Source organism: Gallus gallus, chromosome 34 (genome assembly GCF_016699485.2).
Source record: "Gallus gallus isolate bGalGal1 chromosome 34, bGalGal1.mat.broiler.GRCg7b, whole genome shotgun sequence".
In the NCBI taxonomy this organism is placed as follows: Eukaryota; Metazoa; Chordata; class Aves; order Galliformes; family Phasianidae; genus Gallus; species Gallus gallus.
Window position 1 is genome coordinate 183820 of NC_052565.1, and position 19763 is coordinate 203582.

General features: G+C 62.2%; 2 protein-coding genes across 3 annotated transcripts; both read right to left on the reverse strand.

Annotated features, from left to right (window-relative positions):
• Nucleotides 1-247: 247 nt before the first annotated feature.
• Nucleotides 248-8594, reverse strand: ACVRL1 (activin A receptor like type 1). Of its 2 annotated transcripts, none has more exons than XM_015300268.4 (10): nucleotides 8362-8594; nucleotides 6582-6652; nucleotides 5308-5532; nucleotides 4654-4871; nucleotides 4470-4569; nucleotides 4002-4148; nucleotides 3577-3852; nucleotides 2694-2891; nucleotides 1412-1542; nucleotides 248-583 (listed from the first exon to the last, which is right to left on the reverse strand). In XM_015300268.4, exons 2-10 carry the CDS (start codon nucleotides 6646-6648, stop codon nucleotides 449-451), a joined length of 1497 nt encoding a protein of 498 aa, XP_015155754.2. In that variant the 5' UTR covers nucleotides 6649-6652; nucleotides 8362-8594; the 3' UTR covers nucleotides 248-448. The 2 variants fall into 2 exon arrangements, with proteins under 2 accessions (XP_015155754.2, XP_046760925.1); XM_046904969.1 differs by lacking the exon at nucleotides 8362-8594 and adding an exon at nucleotides 7772-8250.
• Nucleotides 8595-10526: 1932 nt separating this feature from the next.
• On the reverse strand, nucleotides 10527-12648 carry ANKRD33 (ankyrin repeat domain 33). The gene is made up of 3 exons (XM_040654815.1): nucleotides 12287-12648; nucleotides 12039-12179; nucleotides 10527-11438 (listed from the first exon to the last, which is right to left on the reverse strand). The coding sequence occupies exons 1-3, from the start codon at nucleotides 12489-12491 to the stop codon at nucleotides 10657-10659; spliced, it is 1128 nt and encodes a 375-aa protein (XP_040510749.1). The 5' UTR covers nucleotides 12492-12648; the 3' UTR covers nucleotides 10527-10656.
• Between the last annotated feature and the right edge of the window lie 7115 nt (nucleotides 12649-19763).

Sequence of the window (19763 nt, forward strand, 5' to 3'; positions counted from 1 at the left end):
TGTGTGAATATATGTGTGTATTTGTGCGTGTATATGTGTGCGTGTGCATGCATATGTGTGTTTGTGTGTGCATGTGTGCTCGCATGTGTATATATGTGTGCACAGAGCAATGCTCAAAGCCTGTGCTGGTGCAATGCATTGAATACTGCACCAAACGTACGTGCATGCAATGCACTGAGCAATGCACAGCGCCTGCATCGATGCAATGCACTGAGCAATGCAGCGCCCCACGGGGGCTTTGCAGCTGTGAAGTGCTACGACAGCGCTGTGCTTTATTAAATATATTACATTTGGGTCATTAAATAAATGGGCGGTCCCACACCCACCCTGGGCTGTGGGTGCAGTTGGGTGCTGTGATAACAGCAGGAAAATGCTGCTCTGCTTATTTTTTTTTTTTGCTTTTTCTTTTGCATCCCCCCCCCCCCCACACACACACCCCCTTTGGGGCTCAGCGCTCCTCTTTGGGGTCGTGCAGGGAGTGCTGCAGCTTCTGCAGCGATTTCTTGATGCGCAGCGCGGTGAGACGTGCTGCTGGGCTCTGGTACCAACACTCCTTCATCAGCCCCGGCAGGGCACGCAGTGCCTGGGGGGCAAAGGGGGACAAGGGGGGGTCCTGAGGGATATGCAGTGCTTGGGGGCAAAGCGGGGTCCTGGGGGGCAAAGGGGGATTGGAGATCCTGGGGGCAAAGGAGGACAGGGGGGTGCTGGGGGTAAAGAGGAGATGGGGAGGTCCTGGGGGGGAAAGAGAGGATGGGGGGTCCTGGGGGCAAAGGGGGGATGAGGGGAGTCCTGGGGGGAGAGAGGAGGTGAGGGAGTCCTGGGGACAAAGGGGGGACTGAAGGGTCCTGGGGGTTCGAAGTGCCTGGGGGCAAAGGGGGTCCTGGGGGGCATACAGTGCCTGGGAGCAAAGGGGTGATGGGGGTCCTGGGGGGGCAAAGGGGGCTGTGGAGGTCCTGAGGGGTATGCAGCACCTGGGGGCAAAGGGAGGACTGGGGGTGTCCTGGGGGTGAAGGGGGTCTGGGGATCCTGGGGGCAAAAGGGGGACGGGGGGTCCTGGGGGCAAAGAGGAGTTGGGGAGGTCCTGGGGGGGGGTAAAGAAGGGACAGGGGTCTTGGGGGCAAAGGGGATGTTGGGGGTCCTGGGGTGCAAAGAAGGGACAGGAGAGTCCTGGGGGGCACAGAGATGGGATGGGGGGGTCCTGAGGTGCAAAGGGGGGATGGGGCGGTCCCAGGGGCACATCCCTGCTGCATGCAGAACCCCCCAGCTGTGGGGTGTGAGCCTTTGGGGGAACACTGTGCCGTGGCTCCCCAGAGGGTTTGGGGGCACTTAGGGGGGGTCCCTCAGCTCCCAGCATTCCCATTGCCAGCCTGGTTTGTGTCCCCATTGCCATCGGGGGGACCCGAAGTCTCACCGGGTCAGAGAAGAGGCGGTTGGGCACAGCGGGGGTCCTCTGCTCCACGCACACCACCTTCTTCATGTCCTCGAAGCTGGGATCGCTGGGCACCGCGTCGAAGAAGGGCGGGCGGTACTCCTCCACGATGCCTATGGGGTGTGGGACTCAGTGGGGTGGCTGGGGGGCACGGGGGCTCCAGCCCTATAGGAGGGTGCGTGGGGTGCACAGCTCTGCTGCTCTGTGGGGCCTCAATGGGATGGTTTGGTGGACATGGGCTCCAGCCCTATGTTGGGGTGCACTATGGGGCCTCATTGGGGTGGTCTGGGGGGCATGAGGGCTCTAGCCCTATAGGAGAGTGCATGGGGTGCACAGTTCTGGTGCATTACGGGGCCTCAATGGGATGGTTTGGTGGACATGGACTCCAGCCCTATGCTGGGGTGCACTATGGGGCCTCAATGGGATGCTTTAGGGGTACAGGGGCTCCAGTCCTATAGGAAGGCATGTGGGGTACACAGCTCTGGTGCTCTATGGGGCCTCAGTGGGATGGTTTGGGGGCACAGAGCCTCCTGCCCTATATCCGGGTGCACTATGGGACCTCACTGGGATGGTTCAGGGGTCTCCAGCGCCTCCCCCAGCCCCTCTCCCACCCGACCCCGCCAGCTGGCCCCACTAATCCCTCTTAGTGCCTCCATCTGTCCATACACATTGGGTTTAACCCCCCACAGCCCCCCACCCCACGCACTCAGGGGTCCCATTGGCCCCCACCCCCACCCCCCAGCGATGCCCGGGGGACCCTATGGGGGTTTAAACTGGGGGTTGATGGTCCCCCCATGCACACAGCCGCAGTAATTCAGAGTTAATATTTAATCCAAAGGAGCCCCGGGGCGGTCAGTGGGATTATCCCACCCAGACTGCGCCGGGGGTCCTTCTGCTCCCAGCACCCAGCCCTTAATTAACAGCACTAATGGGCTGCGGTGCTGAACGGCAGCGGTTGGGATGAGGGGACCCTCCGTGGGGACCCCGACGTCGTCCCCACGGCCACGAGGTCCCCTTGGAGCTCCGCCAGCCGCGCTGGATGCTGCTTGTTTGCTAATCAGCACCGAGCAAACAAAGCACTGATTGAGCCTAATGGGGCCTTTAATCAGCCAGCCGGGTGCTGACACGAGATTACAGTGTTTATAATTTACAGCTAATCTGCAGGGCGAGGGGGAAAAGTGGGGGGGGGGGGGGGGGGGGGGGGGGGGAAGGAGTAAAACAAGAGGAGGAGGAGGGATGGAGGCTGAGCCTGCCCTGCGCTCACCATTGACGGCCGTGCGCCGGGTGATCTCCCACAGCACCAGCCCATATGCCCAGATGTCCGTCTTCTTGTAGGACTCGAAGCAGTCGGTGCGGATCTGCTCGCTCAGCACCTCTGGGGCCATGTAACGCTTCGTGCCCACCCGAGGGTTGTGGCCAATGTCCAGGTAGTCGCTGCCTTGGGAGTGCATGACGGCCAGACCTGGGGGTGGAGGGGTGGATGGAGGGGTGGTTGGATGGATGGAAGAGGGAAGGGTTGGATGGAGGGATGTGGGGTTGGATGGAGGGGTGGATGGATGGAGGGATGTGGGGTTGGATGGAGGGGTGGATGGTTGGAGGGTGGAGGGGTGAAGGGTTGGATGGAGGGTTGGTTGGATGGATGGGGGGATGTGGGGTTGGATGGAGGGGTGGATGGAGAGTTGTGAGGTTGGATGAATATCGAGTTGGATGGATGGATGTAGGGCTGGATGGGGGGCTGGATGGATGAATGTAGGGTTGTATGGATGGAGGGTTGGATGGAGGGTTGGTTGGATAGATTTGGGGTTGGTTGTAGGGTTGGATGGATGGAGGGATGTGGGGTTGGATGGATGTAGTGTCGGATATAGGGTTGGATGGATGGGTGGATGAGGGTTGGATGTAGGGTTGGATGCAGGATTGGATGGATGGGAGGCCGGATGGATGGATGTAGGGTTGGATGGGTGTAGCAGTGAATGTAGGGTTGGACGGATGGAGAGCTGGATGGACGAATGGGTGGAGGGGTGGATGCAGCGATGGGTGGAGAGTTGGATGGAGGAATGGATGGAGGGGTGGATGAATGTATGGATGCCTGGACGGACGGGTGTGTGGATGGATGGGTGGCACCGTGCGTCCCCAAGGGGCGCTCTCACCCAGGTCGGCGATGCAGCACTGCCGGTTGCTTTTCACCAGGATGTTCCTGCTCTTCAGGTCACGGTGAGCGATGGCGGGTTTGCCCTGCGTGCCAAAGATCTCCACGTGGAGGTGGACGAGGCCGCAGATGATGGAGGCTGCCAAGCCCAGGCAGGTCTCCACGTCCAGGGTTGTCCTCTGCAGGTAGTCGTAGAGCGAGCCGTTCTCGTGGTAGTGGGTGATGAGCCACAGCTGGGTGCTGGAGTTCCTCGAGGTCATATCGGAGGCGATGAAGCCTGGATGGGGAGAGGAGTGGGGTGATGGAGCCATCGCTGTTCCCTTTAACCCAAACCACACCGTGAGCCCCAAATAACCACAGCACGACCCCAACCCGCAGCACGACCCCTCCCAGAGCCCCTCCATCCCCCCCCGGCTCCCCGCTCACCCAGGATGTTGTCGTGCCGCAGCAGCACGGTGTTGTAGATCTCGGTCTCACGGAACCACGACTGCTCATCCCGGGAGGAGAAGATCTTGACGGCCACGTTCTCCCCGTGCCACACGCCTCGCCACACCTCGCCGTAGCGCCCTTTGCCTGCCACGACCACCGCACTGCGTCACGTGGACCCCTCCAGACCCCAACCTGGACCCCATCCCGGCACTACAGAACCACAGAGCTGGAGATCGTATGGTCCAACCGCACATCACTTCCAACCATCACTCCCTTCCCACTGTGGAATAGCAATGGGGCGATGGAGGAACAGTGGAATAGCAATGGAGGACCCTTTGCTCTTGTGTTGGGTTGACCTTGGCCAACGTGACCGCCACGCAGCCACCCAACCGCTCTCTCCCAGTGGGACAGGGGAGAACTCAGTGTCTCTACGGGGTTTTGGGGTTGGATCTCTGCTCTCCTCACCCACGCACTCCACGAGGGAGATCTGCCGGGCCACCGTGCGCTGGACGAGGAAGGGCAGCCCTGAACCGCTGCCCGTGGTGCAGTCATCGTTCAGCAAATCCTACAGAACCGGGACAGCAGCGGTGTGAGATGGGTGCTCACCCCACACCCCTGGGACACCTGGGGACCCCAGGAGCTGCCCCACCTCCAGCGTGCTGTCTCCCACCATGGATGCCTTCAGCATCAAGTCCGTGTCCCCCAGGTCGCTGTGCTTGAAGAGGAGCAGCCTCTTGCGGCGGTGCTGGGCCAGCTTCCAGAAGAAGAGGATGGTGAGCGCCGCGAGGACGAGGAGCGTCAGCAGCGGGATGAAGATCAGCAGGAGGAGGTTGGAAAGGGAAGGAGACTCTCCCAGGGCTTCTTCTCCTGGTGGGGGGAAATGGCGGGTGGGAGGATGAGGGTGGGGTTGGTCCTAAGGAGGGCTTAATGCTTGGGGTTGGACATGGAGAGGGTGGAGGTCTTGGTTCCTCGGTGCTTGGGCTTGGAAATGGGAATGGTGGAGTTCTGGGTGCTTGGGGGTGGGCATGGAAAGGGTGAAAGAAGGCAGAGGTCCTGGTTCCTGGGGTTTGGAATGGGGAGGATGGAGGTCTTGGTGCTTCGCGATGAATGTGGGGAAAGTGGGCTGGCATTGGGGTCACCCATGGATGGCAGCTCTGCAGACGTAACCCAAGGAGAGGCACTGGGGGGCACCCATCCCACATGGGAAACTGTGACCCCAAAGATAACGAGTGAGGAGGGGGATGACCCAGAGACCCCAACCCCACATCCCCCACGCTCCTCAAAGAGGACAGCTCAGAGGTACCTCGCAGGTAGATCTCCAGCTCAGCGTTGCACATGCTGGCGTTGCAGCACCGGGTGCCAAAGTGCTCCATCACGTAGGGCCGGCAGTTCTCCAGCAGGTGGTCCGAGAAGCAGCCCTTGTGCTGGGTGACCTTCCCTGCCTCCCTCCTCTTGCTGACGAAGCACACCTTGCCGGTGCAGGTGGGTGCGGGACAGTGCGGCATGTCGCATGCACATTGCAGCTCATCTGCAGGCACGGGGAAATCGCGTTTGTCAGAGGGTTGGGGACGTCATCCATCCAGCCCCGGGAAGCTGTTGGCTTTGGGGTCAACACTATCCGTGCCAAAGTGCATCAGACCAACTTGGGACCACCAGTAGATGTTGGAGAGGACCACAGGGTTGGGGACATTGTCCATTTGGCACTGGGGTGCTGTTGGCTTTGGTTCAGTGCTACGCGTGCCAAAGACTCTTGGAACATATTGGGACCACCAGTAGACATTGGAGAGGACAACAGTGTTGAGGAGGTCATCCATCCATCCAGCACTGGGATGCTGTTGACTTTGGGGTCAACGCTATCCATGCCAAGGACCCTTGGACCAACTTGGGGCCACCAGGAGACATTGGAGGGCACCACAGGGTGGGGGATATCATCCATCCATCCAGTATTGGGATGCTGTTGGCTTTGGGGTCAATGATATCTGTGCCAAAGACCCTCAGCCCAACCAGGGACCGTGCCTTCATTGCATGGAATGCAAAGAGTTGGGTGAACCCATCTGGCAGTGCACAGCTGGGGCCGCATCCTGCCCATGGGGAGCCCCGGAGTCAGACCCTGGGATGTTGTTTATGGCACCCAGGGGAGGGGATGCGCTGGGATCATGCATCCATCCCATGGAATGCAATGAGCTGGAGGGACACAGCCCAGGGCCGCGTCCTGCCCGTGGGGAATGTTGGACCTGGACCCTGGGATGTTGTTTTTTGGGCTCATCCCTTTGCTGCCCTCCCTCCTCCCAAATTAGCTCTGCTTTTTGGCACAGAACAAATGCCTCCTGGAAGCAGCGAGTTCAGCACGAGGGCGGCCAGACGGACAGCAGCAGAGGGACAGACGGACGCCCACAGCCCCACTGTGGCCCCATAATGGTTCTCATCGAGCCAAGCTTTGGGGGAGGGTGGAGGTGGGGAGGGCGATCCCACAGCCCGGATCCCTGGGATTGAGGATCAGCTCCGTTTCTGCTGAGCAGAGCGAGCGGTTGGGTTTCCCAATGGCTGTGGGTCTGCTCCCATTCCTTGGCTACTCACCGGCAGCGAGGCCCAGCGAGAGGCTCAGCAGCACCAGCACGGCCCCACCGTGGGCTCTGGGGGGCATTTTCCTGCAGGAAGGAAAAGGGGATGGTGGGCACAGCGTGGGGAGGAGGCAGTGGGGTACCCCTCAGCCATGGCTGTGCGTCGGGTTTGGGATGGGAGCGGCGGTGTCCCATGGGATGGGATGTGCTGCCCAGCAATGGAATTCAGCTCTGGAAGTCCAGGCTGTGGCCCTTCCTGGGGATGGGGGGAGGGACGACGCACCGCTGCACCCACACAACACACCCCCATAGGACCCCCCCGCGCCCCACAGCTCTGCTGCCGCCCCCTACAGCCGTTCCCATCGGTGCCGCTGGGGCAAAGCTTTGCTTTTCCATTCCTTTCCATTTTTCCCCTCTTTCTGACTCATTGTTGTTCCCCCCCCCCCCCCCCCCCCCCCCATGCACGCCCCATAGACCCCACTGCAACCCCAAAGAGAGACACATTTTCTCACGGCCCATCCATACCCCCCCCACCCCCACCCCACACCGCTCCCTCCGCCGTCGCCCCACTGTTCCCAATATATAAACACGGCCAAGGCGCCGTTTCCTGCAATTGAAGGAGCCCTGCCTGCGGGGCCGGGACAGGAATCAAGATTGTTTAGATTCTGCCCTTGATGGGGAGAGGCGGTCACGCAAAGCACCGCCGCAGAAGGGCCTTTCCTCCCCAAAATAGATCGCTTTGTCGGCGCCGGCGGAGAGGAAGCGCTGAGCCGAACTCATTGCGCCCCATTGCGCCCTGCAGGAGCTGCTCTGGGAGCACAGAACGGGGGGTAAGGATGGAGCCATTGCACCGACGGGGACTGCTGCCAACGCAGCTCAGTCACATTGATAGGTGTGCCAGATTTGCACGCCTCCCCTTGCACGCCTCCAGTTGTTGCACGTGTGGTGCACAGCCCCTCCTTGCGCCCCTCTCCTTGCATGCATCTCTTGTGGGTACCTCCTTGCACGCCTCCAGTTGCACACTCCTCACGCACCTCCCCTTGCACAGACCTCTCCTTGCACGCCTCCAGTTGCACACATCTCCTTATACGCAGCTCCTTGCTCACACCCCCTTGCACACCTCCAACTGCACACCTCTCCATGCACGCCTCCAACTGCATGCCCCTCCGTGCACACCTCTCCGTGCACACCTCTCCGTGCACCCACCTCTTGCACACCTCCCCATGCACACCCATCCTTGCACGCAGCGGCACAGCAGCGGTTCCCAGTGCTGCCCCACACTGCAGGCTCTGCTCTGCTCTGCTCGTGCCCTCAGCCCCGGTTTGCACTCTCCCTGCACCTCATCCCCGTTGGAAACACACCCGGAACCACAAACCCGCCCTCACCCGCACCCAAATCTGTCTCCCACCACCCCAACACGAACCCCGTTGTCATGGGATGCAGTGGGAACGGAGCCAGCTCCCGATTCAGCTGAAAACCCATTGGGAAAAGCAGCTGAACCCCCCCCGTCCCCCCCTTACAACCCCCACATCTGGAGCTGCTTTGGGTCCCCCCCAGTGCCAAATGCAATGGAAGCTCTGTGGGAAGAAAATGGGGGGTGTAGGGTGGGCTGGGGGCTGTAAGATGGCACCCAGCGGCCTCATAGACCCACAGCACCCCAAAGGACACCCCAAACTCCCCAGCACTCCCCTATGGGAACGTAGGGTGGGCTGTGTGACCGCACCCAGCGGCCCCATAGACCCACATTGGGGCCACAGACCCATCCCCACGGCCACCCCAAACCCCCCAGCACTCACCTACAGCATCTGGGGGCGATTCCCAGCTCCGGATCCCGCGTCCCAACGCCGCGCTCAGCCGGGGATGCTGGCGGCGTTACCCCAAACCCCACAGATCCCCATAGGGTCACCTCCGTGCCCCCCTCCCCTACGGCTCAGCCCCGTCCCGGCCCCACTGCGAGCTCTCCGTGCTCGGGATGTGGGAGAAGTCACCAAAAACTGTTCCTCCTCGCTGCCTCTTCCTGCCTGGCTCTGCTCCACCGCTCTCCGCTCATAAAGCATTTCCTATTGCTGAGCACACGGCCCCGCTCTGCCTCCCTTCCTCCCGCGCATCGGCCCCATCCTGCTCCGTGCCCTCGTCCCATTCTGGCCCTTTTCCAGCCCTTTCCCTGCGTTGTCCCAAATTCCCCAGCAGGGTGGAGCTGTGGGGGGGGCTCTGTGGGGTCCGGCACCCACCGCAAGCACAGTTTTGGGGTCACCGGGGTGAGGGATGCTGCGGTCCCATTGCATCGCCGTCCGTCCCAGATGGGGTTGGGGATGTGATGGAGGAGTGAAGGGGTTTCCCATCAGCTGCTGCCATCCCCTGAGTCTGGTGGGATGGGATGCAGGGAGGGTGCAAATGATGGCCCCATAAGGGATGCTGCGCCCCAGCCTGGGGATAAAGGGACCTCATATCCCAGTGGGATGTGGTCCTGTAAGGGATGCTGTGCCCCAGACTCAGGACAAAGGGATCCATGGGCACATCCCCCACATGTCACCATCCCTTACAGCACTGGGACGTGGCCCTATATGGGACACCGTGCTCTGGGCCCTGGACAAAGGGACCCACAGGCACATCCCCCACATGCTACTGCTCCCCATGCGCCACCTCCCTTACGGCACTGGGACACGGCCCTATAAAGGACACCGTGCCCTGGACCCAGGACAAAGGGACCCATAGGCACATCCTCCATGTCCCACCATCCCTTACGGCACCGGGATGCAGCCCTATGAGGGTCACTGTGCCCTGCACTCAGGACAAAGGGACCCGTGGGCACATCCCCCACGTGCCCCCACTCCCCATGTGCCACCATCCCTTATGGCACCGGGACGTGGCCCTATGAGGGTCACTGTGCTCCGGGCCCAGGACAGAAGGACCCCATGTGCCGCCACCCCCGGCAGTGTGCATCCCTGGGACGCACCCATCGGGGCCGTTCCCACAGTGCAGGCAGAGGAAGTGCTCCTTCCCCTTTTGCTGTCCCTGGGGTTGCAGTTTTGATCACCTCAGATGGGGTCACACCCCCCCCCCCGGTGCCCTCCCCATATCACAGCCCCACTTAGCACCTTCCACACCCCACTGCACCCTCTCCCCTAAGCAAGGGCAGCGCCTGAGCCCTCTTCCCTTCAACCCAAACCACATTGTGAGCCCCAAATAACCACAGCACGACCTCAATCCGCATCACGACCCCTCCCAGACCCCCCCCCCCGGCGACACAGCTCCGCCGCAGCGCTTTGAGGTCCCTCTGCTATCGCACAGATCTCCCAACAGAGGAAGTCCCGTTGTTTGACGGCAGCACAAAGCCACCACCGAACCCACAGCACCCGCGGGGGGGTCCCAGCAGAACATCTTCCCCCCCCTCCGTGTGGGTCACCATAGGGTGGCTGATGGGGGTTTGGCACCGGAGCAGCGGCATCGCTGGGACCCAAAATGCACCCGAGGAGTAGAGCCTGGATCAGCCCCACTGACCCCACAGGGCAAAGGGTGAAGACCCCACTGCCCCCCTCTGCAGTTTCGGGCTTCGTTTGCACCTCTGAGCTTGGAGCCCCACACCCGTGCTCCTGGTGCCCATTCCCAGCCCCACACCTGTGCTCCTGGTGCCCATTCCCAGCCCCACACCCGTGCTCCTGATGCCCATGGTGCATCACAGCTGGGGAGCGCACCCAGCAAAAAGCAGCTGCGTGACATGAGTGTGGGTCCCAGGGGGGTGGCTCTGGGGTTCCTCTTCCCTGAGCTGTTGGGTTGCCCCATATAGGAGATGCTCGCTGCAGCCCCGGGGTTGATTCAGCGAATCAATGCCGTTAACATGGCAACCTCTTCTGCTTTAATAACAGTCACGTTCCGTGAGATCGAGATCTCAGTGAGACCAAAGGGGCAAAAAACAAAACAAAACAAAACCCTCAAAACCCCCCCAAAATCCCACCCCAGAACACAGCCCCTCCATCAGGATCCCACCCAGCACCACGGGGCCGGCAGAGCCAAAGCGACGGCACAAGGGCACGGGGCCACCCCAAAACCTCCAGCAGAGGAGGGGTCCGCACGGGGACCCCCCCCCCACCTCAGCACCCCTTTTTGCCCTTTTTCCTCTTCTTTTCCCCCTCCGCCTCCTCGGCCGCTCGCTTCTCCTCCTTCAGCTCCTTGTACCTCCATTTGGGTGGCTGTAACAGCGCCTTGTCGCGGCCGCGAGGTCTCCTCTCCCTCCTGCACGCCGGTGGTGAGCCGGCTTTGCTCAGCTTGATCCTGGGCACGCGCTCCCCGGGGAAGATGCAGTTGGCACGGAGCAGCCGGGGGAGGAAACCCAGGAGGCGGTGACGGCGCGGCGCCATCTGCACCACCGCTTGGTCCAACGCAACTTGGCCATTGCCGACTTGTTGGCCGTGCCCCTCCAGTTGGCCATTGCACGACGCCATCCCAGTGCCCGGTTCCGGCACGTGCTCCTGGAGGATCTCCGCCACCGAGAGCCGCCGTTTGCCCACTTCGGGTGGGCTATCGGGGCAGACGGTTCGGCAAGCGGTGGTCACGAAGGGGCTGGCGAGGGAGGTGGTCATCCTCACCATGTGGTCCAACACGCCGTCCTCCTCCGGGTCGCGGGGGATGCGGAAGGTGAAGAGGGAATGGATTTTCTCCAACAGCCGTTGGCTGCGGGATTTGGGGCTCAGGGCTTTGGCCACCAGCCCGGCCAGCGCCGGCCACTCGGGGAGGTAGTGGGTACCAAACTGCTCGGCCCGCGGGCGCCGGAGGAGGGTCCGGATGCGGACGGTGGTCTCGAAGCGGCCGGTGAAGGCGGCCCAATCCCTGGCTGTCTTCCCTTTGATGGGGTCCACGGCATGCAGGTCGGCTCCTGGGGGCAGTAGGATGTGAGAAGTGTCACTGCAGCATCAGCACGAGGATCCCACCCGTCCTTCAAACCACCACAGAGCTCATGGGATGGTTGGGTTGGAAGGGTCCTTAAAGATCATGGAAATACGGAATGGGTTGGGTTGGAAAGGTCCTTAAAGATCCCAGAACCACGGGATGGTTGGAAGGGACCTTGAAGACCACAGAACCATGGAGTGGTTGTGTTTGGGTGAGAAAGGTCCTCAAAGATGACAGAACCATGGGACGGTTGGGTTGGAAAGGTCCTTAAAGATCATAAAACCATGGGATGGTTGGGTTGGAAAGGTCCTTAAAGATCATAAAACCATGGGATGGTTGGGTTGGAAAGGTCCTTAAAGATCATAAAACCATGGGACGGTTGGGTTGGAAAGGTCCTTAAAGAACACAGAACCATGGAATCATAGAATGGGTTGGGTTGGAATGGTCCTCAGGACCACGGAACCACAGAACGGGTTGGCTTTGGGTGTCCTTAAACCACATCAGTCTGCCCAGGGCCCCACCCACAGCCCTGAGCCCCCCGGGGATGGGACACCCACACCTCTGAGTTGGTCCCCGCGGCGCTCACCCGCGAGCAGCAGTGCGGTCACGCAGTCGTGCCGGCCCTGCACCGCCGCCTTCATCAGCGCCGTCAGCCCGCGGGCGTCGCGCCGCTCCACGTCCAGCGCCGGGAAGTAATTCAGGAGGTAATTAACGATGGTGATGTGCCCTTGGCAGCAGAGAAACCGCCTTTTTGTGGTTAATGAGGGATCCTTGTCGACCCCGGCGTGGTTTCGCTATGACCCCCCCAGCCCACCTGGGGGCTGCGGTGCCCACCTGCCTGCGCGGCCATCATCAGCGCCGTGTTGCCCTCCTTGTCCTGCTGGTTGACGTCCACGTAGGGGCAGTGCTGCAGGAGGGGCACGATGTCCACGAAGCCCTGGCAGCAGGCGACCATCAGCCCGTTCTGTTTGGGGGCAGCGCTCCGTTCGGGACCTCCACCCCCAACCCCGAACCCGAGGGTGGGGAGGTTCTGCCCCATGGATCTGTGCAGCCCCACTCAGTGGTGCCTGGGGGATCGCGGCCCCCCTTGGCTCTGCCGTCCCATCCCTCCCTCTCCGGCATCCTTTGGGATCGGCCCATCACCAGGAGGTGTCCCCATTCCCAGAGCAGGGGAGGAAGGGGAAGTTCTGCCCCCACTGATCCATACAACCCTACTGCATGGTGACCGCGAGACCCCGACCCCCCACGGCTCTGCCACCCCCTCCCTCCTGCCCCTTGTTCTGCCCCATGGGCCAACCCCCCCTGGCTCTACAATCCCCTCTCTCCTACCCCCCAAATTCTGCCCCGTGGACCCACGCCATCCCAGGACACCCCAACAACCCCCCATGGCTCTGCCACCCCCTCCCTCCTGCCCCCCAAGTTCCACCCCACGGACCCATGCAGTCCCCAGAGACCCCAACCCCCCCCCCCCCCCCCCCCCCAGCTCTGGGATCCCAGGATCCCATCCCTCCTTCTCCAGCATCCTCCAGGACCCCCCCAGACCCCCCCCACTCACCCTGCCATTGATGTCCAGCTCTGTGGCCTCCCCTCTGCCCACCCCACACCGCAGCCGTTCCCGCAGCAGTTGGGCGTCGTTGCGCACACAGCACTGATACAGACTCAGCTCCCCGGACCCCCCAACCCCGTGTGGGGGCTCTGAGGAGGGGTAGACCGAATCGTCAGAGCAGATACTGCTGCTGTCCGAGGGCTCCGACCCGGCGCTGGAATCGTCTTCATCCTCCTCATCCTCATAGTACAGCTCGGGGTCGGAGGCTGCAGCGCTCTGCTCCGCTGAGCTCATCGGTCATAGGGGCCGGGGGGGGTCCTGGGCTCAGTGCTGTCTGTATGGGCACAGAGAGGGGGGTGGGGGAGGGGGTTATGGTCCCAAACTGACCCCAGTGTGGGAATCGGGGGGACGAGATGGGCAGGGAGTGGGGCAAGAACCCAACCCCATAGCAGCCCTGTGTGGGGAAGAAGTGATTGGCTGCAAAGCCCCTTCTGGGGGGCAGCTATAGGGCAGCAAACAAGGCTGCAACCACAGCAGCTATAGGGAAGCTATAGGGAAGCTATAGGGAAGCTATAGGGAAGCTATAGGGAAGCTATAGGGAAGCTATAGGGAAGAGCTGCACCCACAGCAGCTATAGGGAGGCTATAGGGCAGAGCTGCACCCCCAGCAGCCATAGGGAGGCTATAGGGCAGAGCTGCCCCCCACAGCAGCCATAGGGTGGGCAGAGCTGCCCCCCACAGCAGCCATAGGGTGGGCAGAGCGGCCCCCCACACCCACAGCAGCCATAGGTTAGCACTCAGCTCTGCACCCACAGCACCCAAAGCAGCAGCCCGGGAGCCCACAGCACCGCATGGGGCCATCAGGCTGCAATTAAACCTTTTGCTCGTTGACACCCAACCCCAATAAGTGACCGCAGCTGAGCCGTAGCACAGAGGAATCCTTTGCAGTTCCCTTCAGCTCTCCCCCCCCTCCCCAAAGCCCCCAGTGGGGCCACGCAGCCTCACCTGGGGGTGCTCACAGCCTCACCTGGGGATGCTCACACAATCAGCTCAGGTTCCTCGTGGGCTGCAGACCATCCCTGCTCCCACTGGGGAGAAAACCCCCAGCCAGGCTTTGGGGGCAGCAGGACCCCCCCCCCTTAACCCCCCCCAGCACCGTGGGGTGTCCTGGATGGGGGTCGGCCTTTGCGCTCCCCCGGCTGCGATCCCTCTCACGTTGCTGTGGGCTCAGCTGCTCTGGATCCCTTAATTCCACCTGTTGCCAAAAATGGCTCCGTCCATCCTGAGACGGATCAGGGCAGGATTTAACAGCCTGAGCTGCACGATCCGGGCCTGCAGGGGGGGGGGTCACAGCACGGGGCTGCTCCATAGCCCCCCCCAACCCCCCCCAACTCAGCCCAAAGCCCCCTCCCCCCCCTTGCATCCCTCCACGTGGATTCGCTGCTGGGGTCAACCTGGGAAGCCGGCAAACTTCTGCCTTGCAGCGGTGAAGCTAATTAAGGGGTGCTAATTAAGCTCTTATAATCCGTTCGGAGCCATGCGTGCAGCCCACCGCCCCCTGCAGCTGCAAAGCTCCCATCTGTGGGGTTGCAAGAGCTGCAAAGGGGTTGCAAGAGCTGCAAGGGGTTGGAAGTGTTGCAAAGGGGATGCAGGAGCTGCAAGGGGATGCAGGAGCTGCAAGGGTATGCAAGAGCTGCAAGGGGGTGCAGGAGCTGCAAAGGGGATGCAGGAGCTGCAAGGGGGTGAAAAGGGTTGCAAGTGTTGCAAGAGCTGCAAGAGGGACATCGCTGTATTTCCCCTCCGGAGGCTTTTGTGGTTGATGGGATCTGAGTGTTTTCACGGTGGGGGGGCACAGCTGTGGGAGTGTGGGGGGGTGAACTCTGCCCTCGTTCTCACGGCAGAAGGCACAAAGGCCCCAAATGGGAGCGCTGCTCCCAGCGCCGATCCCAAAGGTCGCTGTGCTCACCCCGTCCTGGAAGGAGCAGAAGGATCGCAGCTGCTGCGCTCATCCCGACCCCACAGCGGGACGCAGCTCTGCGCTCACAGTGTCCCCTTCCAGGACCCACAACCCGACATCTCCCATTACATTCTGTGCCCCTGAAGTGTCCCGGTGCCCCTTCCGGGACCCGGACCCCCACATCTCCCTCAAGTTCAGTGTCCCCACAGTGTCTCAATGTCCCTTCCAGGACCCGGAACCCCCCCAGCACCCCTGAATTCTGTGCCCCTGAAGATTCCCTATGACTCTTCCAGGACCCGGACCCCAAATAATCCCCCATTGGGCCCCTGAAGTGTCCCCGTGTCCCTTCCAGGACGCAGAACCCCCAAATCTCCCCCAAATTCAGTGTCTCTGTGGTGTCTCAATGTCCCTTCCAGGACCCGGACCCCCAACCCCCGCAGTTCCCCCTCCGGGCGGTGCCGGAGCCGATTGAGCGCTTATGGGGTCACCGGGGGTCCCTGAGCCGCAGCGGAGCGCTGAGCCGGGCGCGTGAGGACGGGGGGGGGGGATGGGGGGGTGCGCGCATCGCCCCGCGCTGCCCCTCCCCCTCCTCGGGCGGCGCTGTCACGCGTGGGGCCGCGGGGGCGCGCGTGGGGATGGAGCGGCGGACGCGCGCAGAGCCGCCCACTGCCGCCAGGGGGCGCTGGAGAGCAAAGGACGGGAGGGGGGATGGGGGGGATACGGGGGAGGGTGGGGGGGGATGGTGGGGGGGGTCTCTGCTGTTGTCACTGCGGTGGGACGGTCAATCGCGTCCTCCCGTGTGATAACACCTCCCCCCCACCCCGGGGTGATAACACCTTCCCAGGTGTGATAACCGCCCCCCCCCAGGTGTGATAACCGCCGCAGGTGATGGGGCATTTAGTGACGTCCTCCACATGTGATGACATCCCCCTCCCCCCCCCCCCCACCCCCCCCCCCACACACACGTGATAACGTCCCCCCTCATCGCCCCATATCAGACCCATGGGGGACACCGTGGATCCCCGGGGACATTACAGACCCGTGGGGACACCGTGGGGACATCACAGACCTTTGGGGACACCATGGGCCCATGGGGACATCACAGAGCCATAGGGGCGCCATGGACCCTTAGGGACGGACCCATAGGGACATCGCAGACCTATAGGGACACCACGGACCTATAGGGGCACCATGGACCCTTAGGGACACAACAGACCTATAGGGACACCATGGACCCATGGGGACATCACAGACCCATAGGGACACCACGGACCCCCCTGCAGAGCATCCCTCGCTCTCCCATTGAACCCAGGGGCCTTAAATCACTGCTGATGCCCGGGAGCAGCCGCGCAGGTTGGGGGGTGGGGGGGGGTCGGGGAGGGGCTTTGGGGCCGCTCTGATCTTTCACCCCTCGCTCCGGGTCCGGCCCGGTGGTCCTTTGCGGGTCGCCCACCCTCAGCTCCCGGCATCTCCATCACAAAACGAGGCGCAATAACTCAGAGCGGAGGGGAAGCGGAGGGCGGGGATGGAGAGCCGCGGTCAGCGATGGGTCACGGCCGTGGGGGCGGCGCTGGGGGGGCGCTGGGACCGAGCCGGGGGTGTCACGTGGGGTGTCCGACCCGCCCCCCCCCCCCATCCCCAAATCAAAGTTGTGGTCTCAGGGGGGATGGTGGTCCGTCAGTGGGGCGGCGCTGGGAGGGCTGTGGGGGTGTTGGGGGGTAATTGGGAGGCACTGAGGGGGTTATGGGGTGGCATTGGGGGGGGTATGGGGCGGTGCTGGGGGCTATGGGGCACTGGGGGGTTATAGGGTGGTAGTGGGGGGTATGGGGTGGCATTGGGGGGTAATTGGGAGGCACTGGAGGGGTTATGGGGTGGCATTGGGGGGGGTATGGGGTAGCATTGGGGGGTAACTGGGAGGCACTGGGGGGCTATGGGGTGGCATTGGGGGGGTTGTGGGGCAGTGGGAGGTTATTGGGAGGCACGGGAGGGGTTATGGTGCAGCAGTGGGGGGGCATTGGGAGGGTTGCGGGGTGACACAGGGGCTATGGGGCACTGGAGGGGCACGGGGGAGGTTATGGGGTGGTACTGGGGTGGTATGGGGTGGCATTGGGGGGGGTTACGGGGCACTGGGGGGTTGTGGGATGGTATTGGAAGGGTATGGGGTGGCACTGGAGGGGTTATTGGGAGGCACTGGGGGCCTATGGGGCAGCACTGGGGGAGTAACATGGGGCTTATGGGGCACGGGGGGGCTATGGGACAGCACTGGGGGGGGTTATGGGTTGGTACTGAAGGCTTAGGGGCACTGCGGGGTTGTGGGGTGGCACTGGGGGGGTTATGGGGCAGTACTGGGGGGTCACAGGGAGGCCCTGGGGGCATTATGGGGCAGCCATGGGGGATTACTGGGAGGCACCGGGGGGTTATGGGGCAGCAATGGGGTGCATGCATTTCTGGGCTCTCAGATCCCCCCATCCCCATTGGCTGCTTCCCGGAGGGCGAACCGTTCTCCGCATTCAAACCACGGCTGCACCGCTGCAGCGATGCAAACACACGCAGAGCACCGCTGCGTCGCTGCAAAACCCGCCCTGCAAACCACCCTGCAAAGCACTGCGGAGCGCTCAGAGGCCGCTCTGCATCCTCCAAAGCCACCCTGAGGTGCACGGCGTGCTCTGAGCTCGTGGCACTCTGCACACTGCGTGGCTTTGCTGCACAGTGGCTGCTGCATGGCTTTAGTGCACGTTGCTGCCCCATTCTGCTGCAGGCCGCATGGTTTTGCAGCACACGGCAGCCCCATTCTGCTGCACGTTGCATGGTTGTGCTGCACACTGCATGGTTTTGCTGCGCGCTGCAGCCCCATTCTGCTGCACACTGCACGGTTTTGCTGCACGTCGCATGGTTTTGCAGCGCGCTGCAGCCCCATTTTGCTGCACGTTGCATGGTTGTGCTGCACACTGCATGGTTGTGCTGCACACCGCGAGGTTTCACTGCACACCGATTGCACACAACACCTCCCCTCCCCCCCCCCCCCCCCCCTTCCCCAATCCTTCTTAATTCAGGTCTAGGACCCCCCCCCTCCCCCCCCCACCGCACCCCCCCCGCACAGAGCAGCGCTTCTGATTAAATTACAGCCGCACGGATCAATTTCAATTTCTCCTTCCCCCCCCCCTCCCCCCCATTTTGCATTGGGGGGGGGGCGGTGCCCATTGCAGCCCATTGCAGATGGTGGCGCTGCCGTCCCCGCTGCGCGGAGCTCATTTCGGAGCCGCGATGAAATTGGGAAGGATGAGGGGTCTCTTCCCCCCCCCCCCCCCCCCCCAATCCACCCATCCCCCCCCCCCCCCCCCATCCGCAGTAATTGCATTTCTGGGGCCGCAGATGGTGCCGGCTCCGGATCGGGGCTGTAAAGAAGATGGATGGAGATGGGGGGGTTGGGGGGGGGTCTGAGCACCCCTTCGCTGCCAGTGCTGTGTGTGCTGCCCCATAGAGGCCGTGAAGTGCCCCATAGGGGCTGCTGGGGGGCACAGTGGGGCGCTGGGGGGGGGGGGGAGGCAGTGCCGGTGTCCCCCCGCCCCATTCCCAGCCCTGATATCCCATTATTCCCAGCTCATGGACCCCATTCCCAGCCCACGTTCCCTACTCCCAATCCATGTCCCCTAATAATCCCAGTCCATGTCCCCTAATTCCAACCCATGATCCCCATTCCCAGCCCACATTCCCTAATTCCCAGCCCATATTCCCCAATCCCAACCCATCTTCCCCCATCCATGTTCCCTAATCCCAGTCCATGTCCCCTATTCCCAACCCACGTTTCCTAATCCCGACTCCCATTTCCTTTTCCTAGCCCATGATTCCCAATCCCAATCCATGTTCCCCACTCCCAACCCACATCCCCTATTCCCAACCCGTGTTCCCTATTCCCAACCTACATTCCCTATCCCCAATCCATGTCCCCTAATCCCAGCCCATGATCACTAATCCCAACCTGTGTTCTTTATTCCCAACCCACGATCCCTATTCCCAACCCACGATCCCTATTCCCAACCCACGATCCCTATTCCCACCCCACATTCCCTATTCCCAGCCTTATTCCCACCCCATCCTTATGACTTCATTCCCAACCCTTATTCCTAACCCACATTTCCACCTCGGGGTGCTCCCATCCCAACAGCAGGGGGTCACAGCAAGGGAAAGAGGGTCCGGGATGTCCCCACACCGGGATGTCCCCACATTGGGATGTCCCCACATTGGGATGTCCCCACACCGGGATGTCCCCACATCAGGATGTCCCCACATTGGGATGTCCCCACATTGGGATGTCCCCACATTGGGATGTCCCCACACCGGGATGTCCCCACATTGGGATGTCCCCACACCGGGATGTCCCCACACCGGGATGTCCCCACATTGGGATGTCCCAGGGCTGTGGGGACGTCCCCATGAGCAGAGGACGATCCACGGCCGCACGCTGAGCGGTGACACCTCCATCCCACAGATGATGGATGGGAGCAGCAGCACAGCTGTGCCCACTGCTGGAGGACGGCCATCCCACCCCCCCACCCCCCCACCCCATTTGTCACCCTCCCCTCCGCCTCCTGCCAGCAGCCCCTGCCCGGCGCTTCGTTAACTCTTTCCTTCGTTAACCCAGTGGGGTGCCCGGGGGGGACCCCATCTGCTCCCCCCATGAGGAGCGATGGAGGATCCCAGTGCTCCCTGCTCACCCTATAATGGGCTTTCCCCTTTGCTTTGGGGTTGGATATGGGATGGAGGATCCCAGCGTTCCCTGCTCACCCTACAATGGGGTTTCCCCATTGC

Bases quoted from the DNA above. Each gene is read 5' to 3' on its own strand.
- ACVRL1 (XM_046904969.1), bottom strand. From the start codon at position 7,800: ATGGGTGTGCATGGGGAGGTGTGCAAGAG. The intron at 4,570-4,653 runs GTGGGGCAGCTC...CCGGTTCTGTAG, and splicing joins TGGGAGACAGCACGCTGGAG to GATTTGCTGAACGATGACTG. The intron at 4,149-4,469 runs GTGAGGAGAGCA...TGGTCGTGGCAG, and splicing joins CTCCCTCGTGGAGTGCGTGG to GCAAAGGGCGCTACGGCGAG.
- ANKRD33 (XM_040654815.1), bottom strand. From the start codon at position 12,491: ATGGGGCAGAACCTCCCCACCCTCGGGTTCGGGGTTGGGGGTGGAGGT. The intron at 12,180-12,286 runs GTGGGCACCGCA...TCTGCTGCCAAG, and splicing joins GATGATGGCCGCGCAGGCAG to GGCACATCACCATCGTTAAT. The intron at 11,439-12,038 runs GTGAGCGCCGCG...TACTGCCCCCAG, and splicing joins GACCGCACTGCTGCTCGCGG to GAGCCGACCTGCATGCCGTG.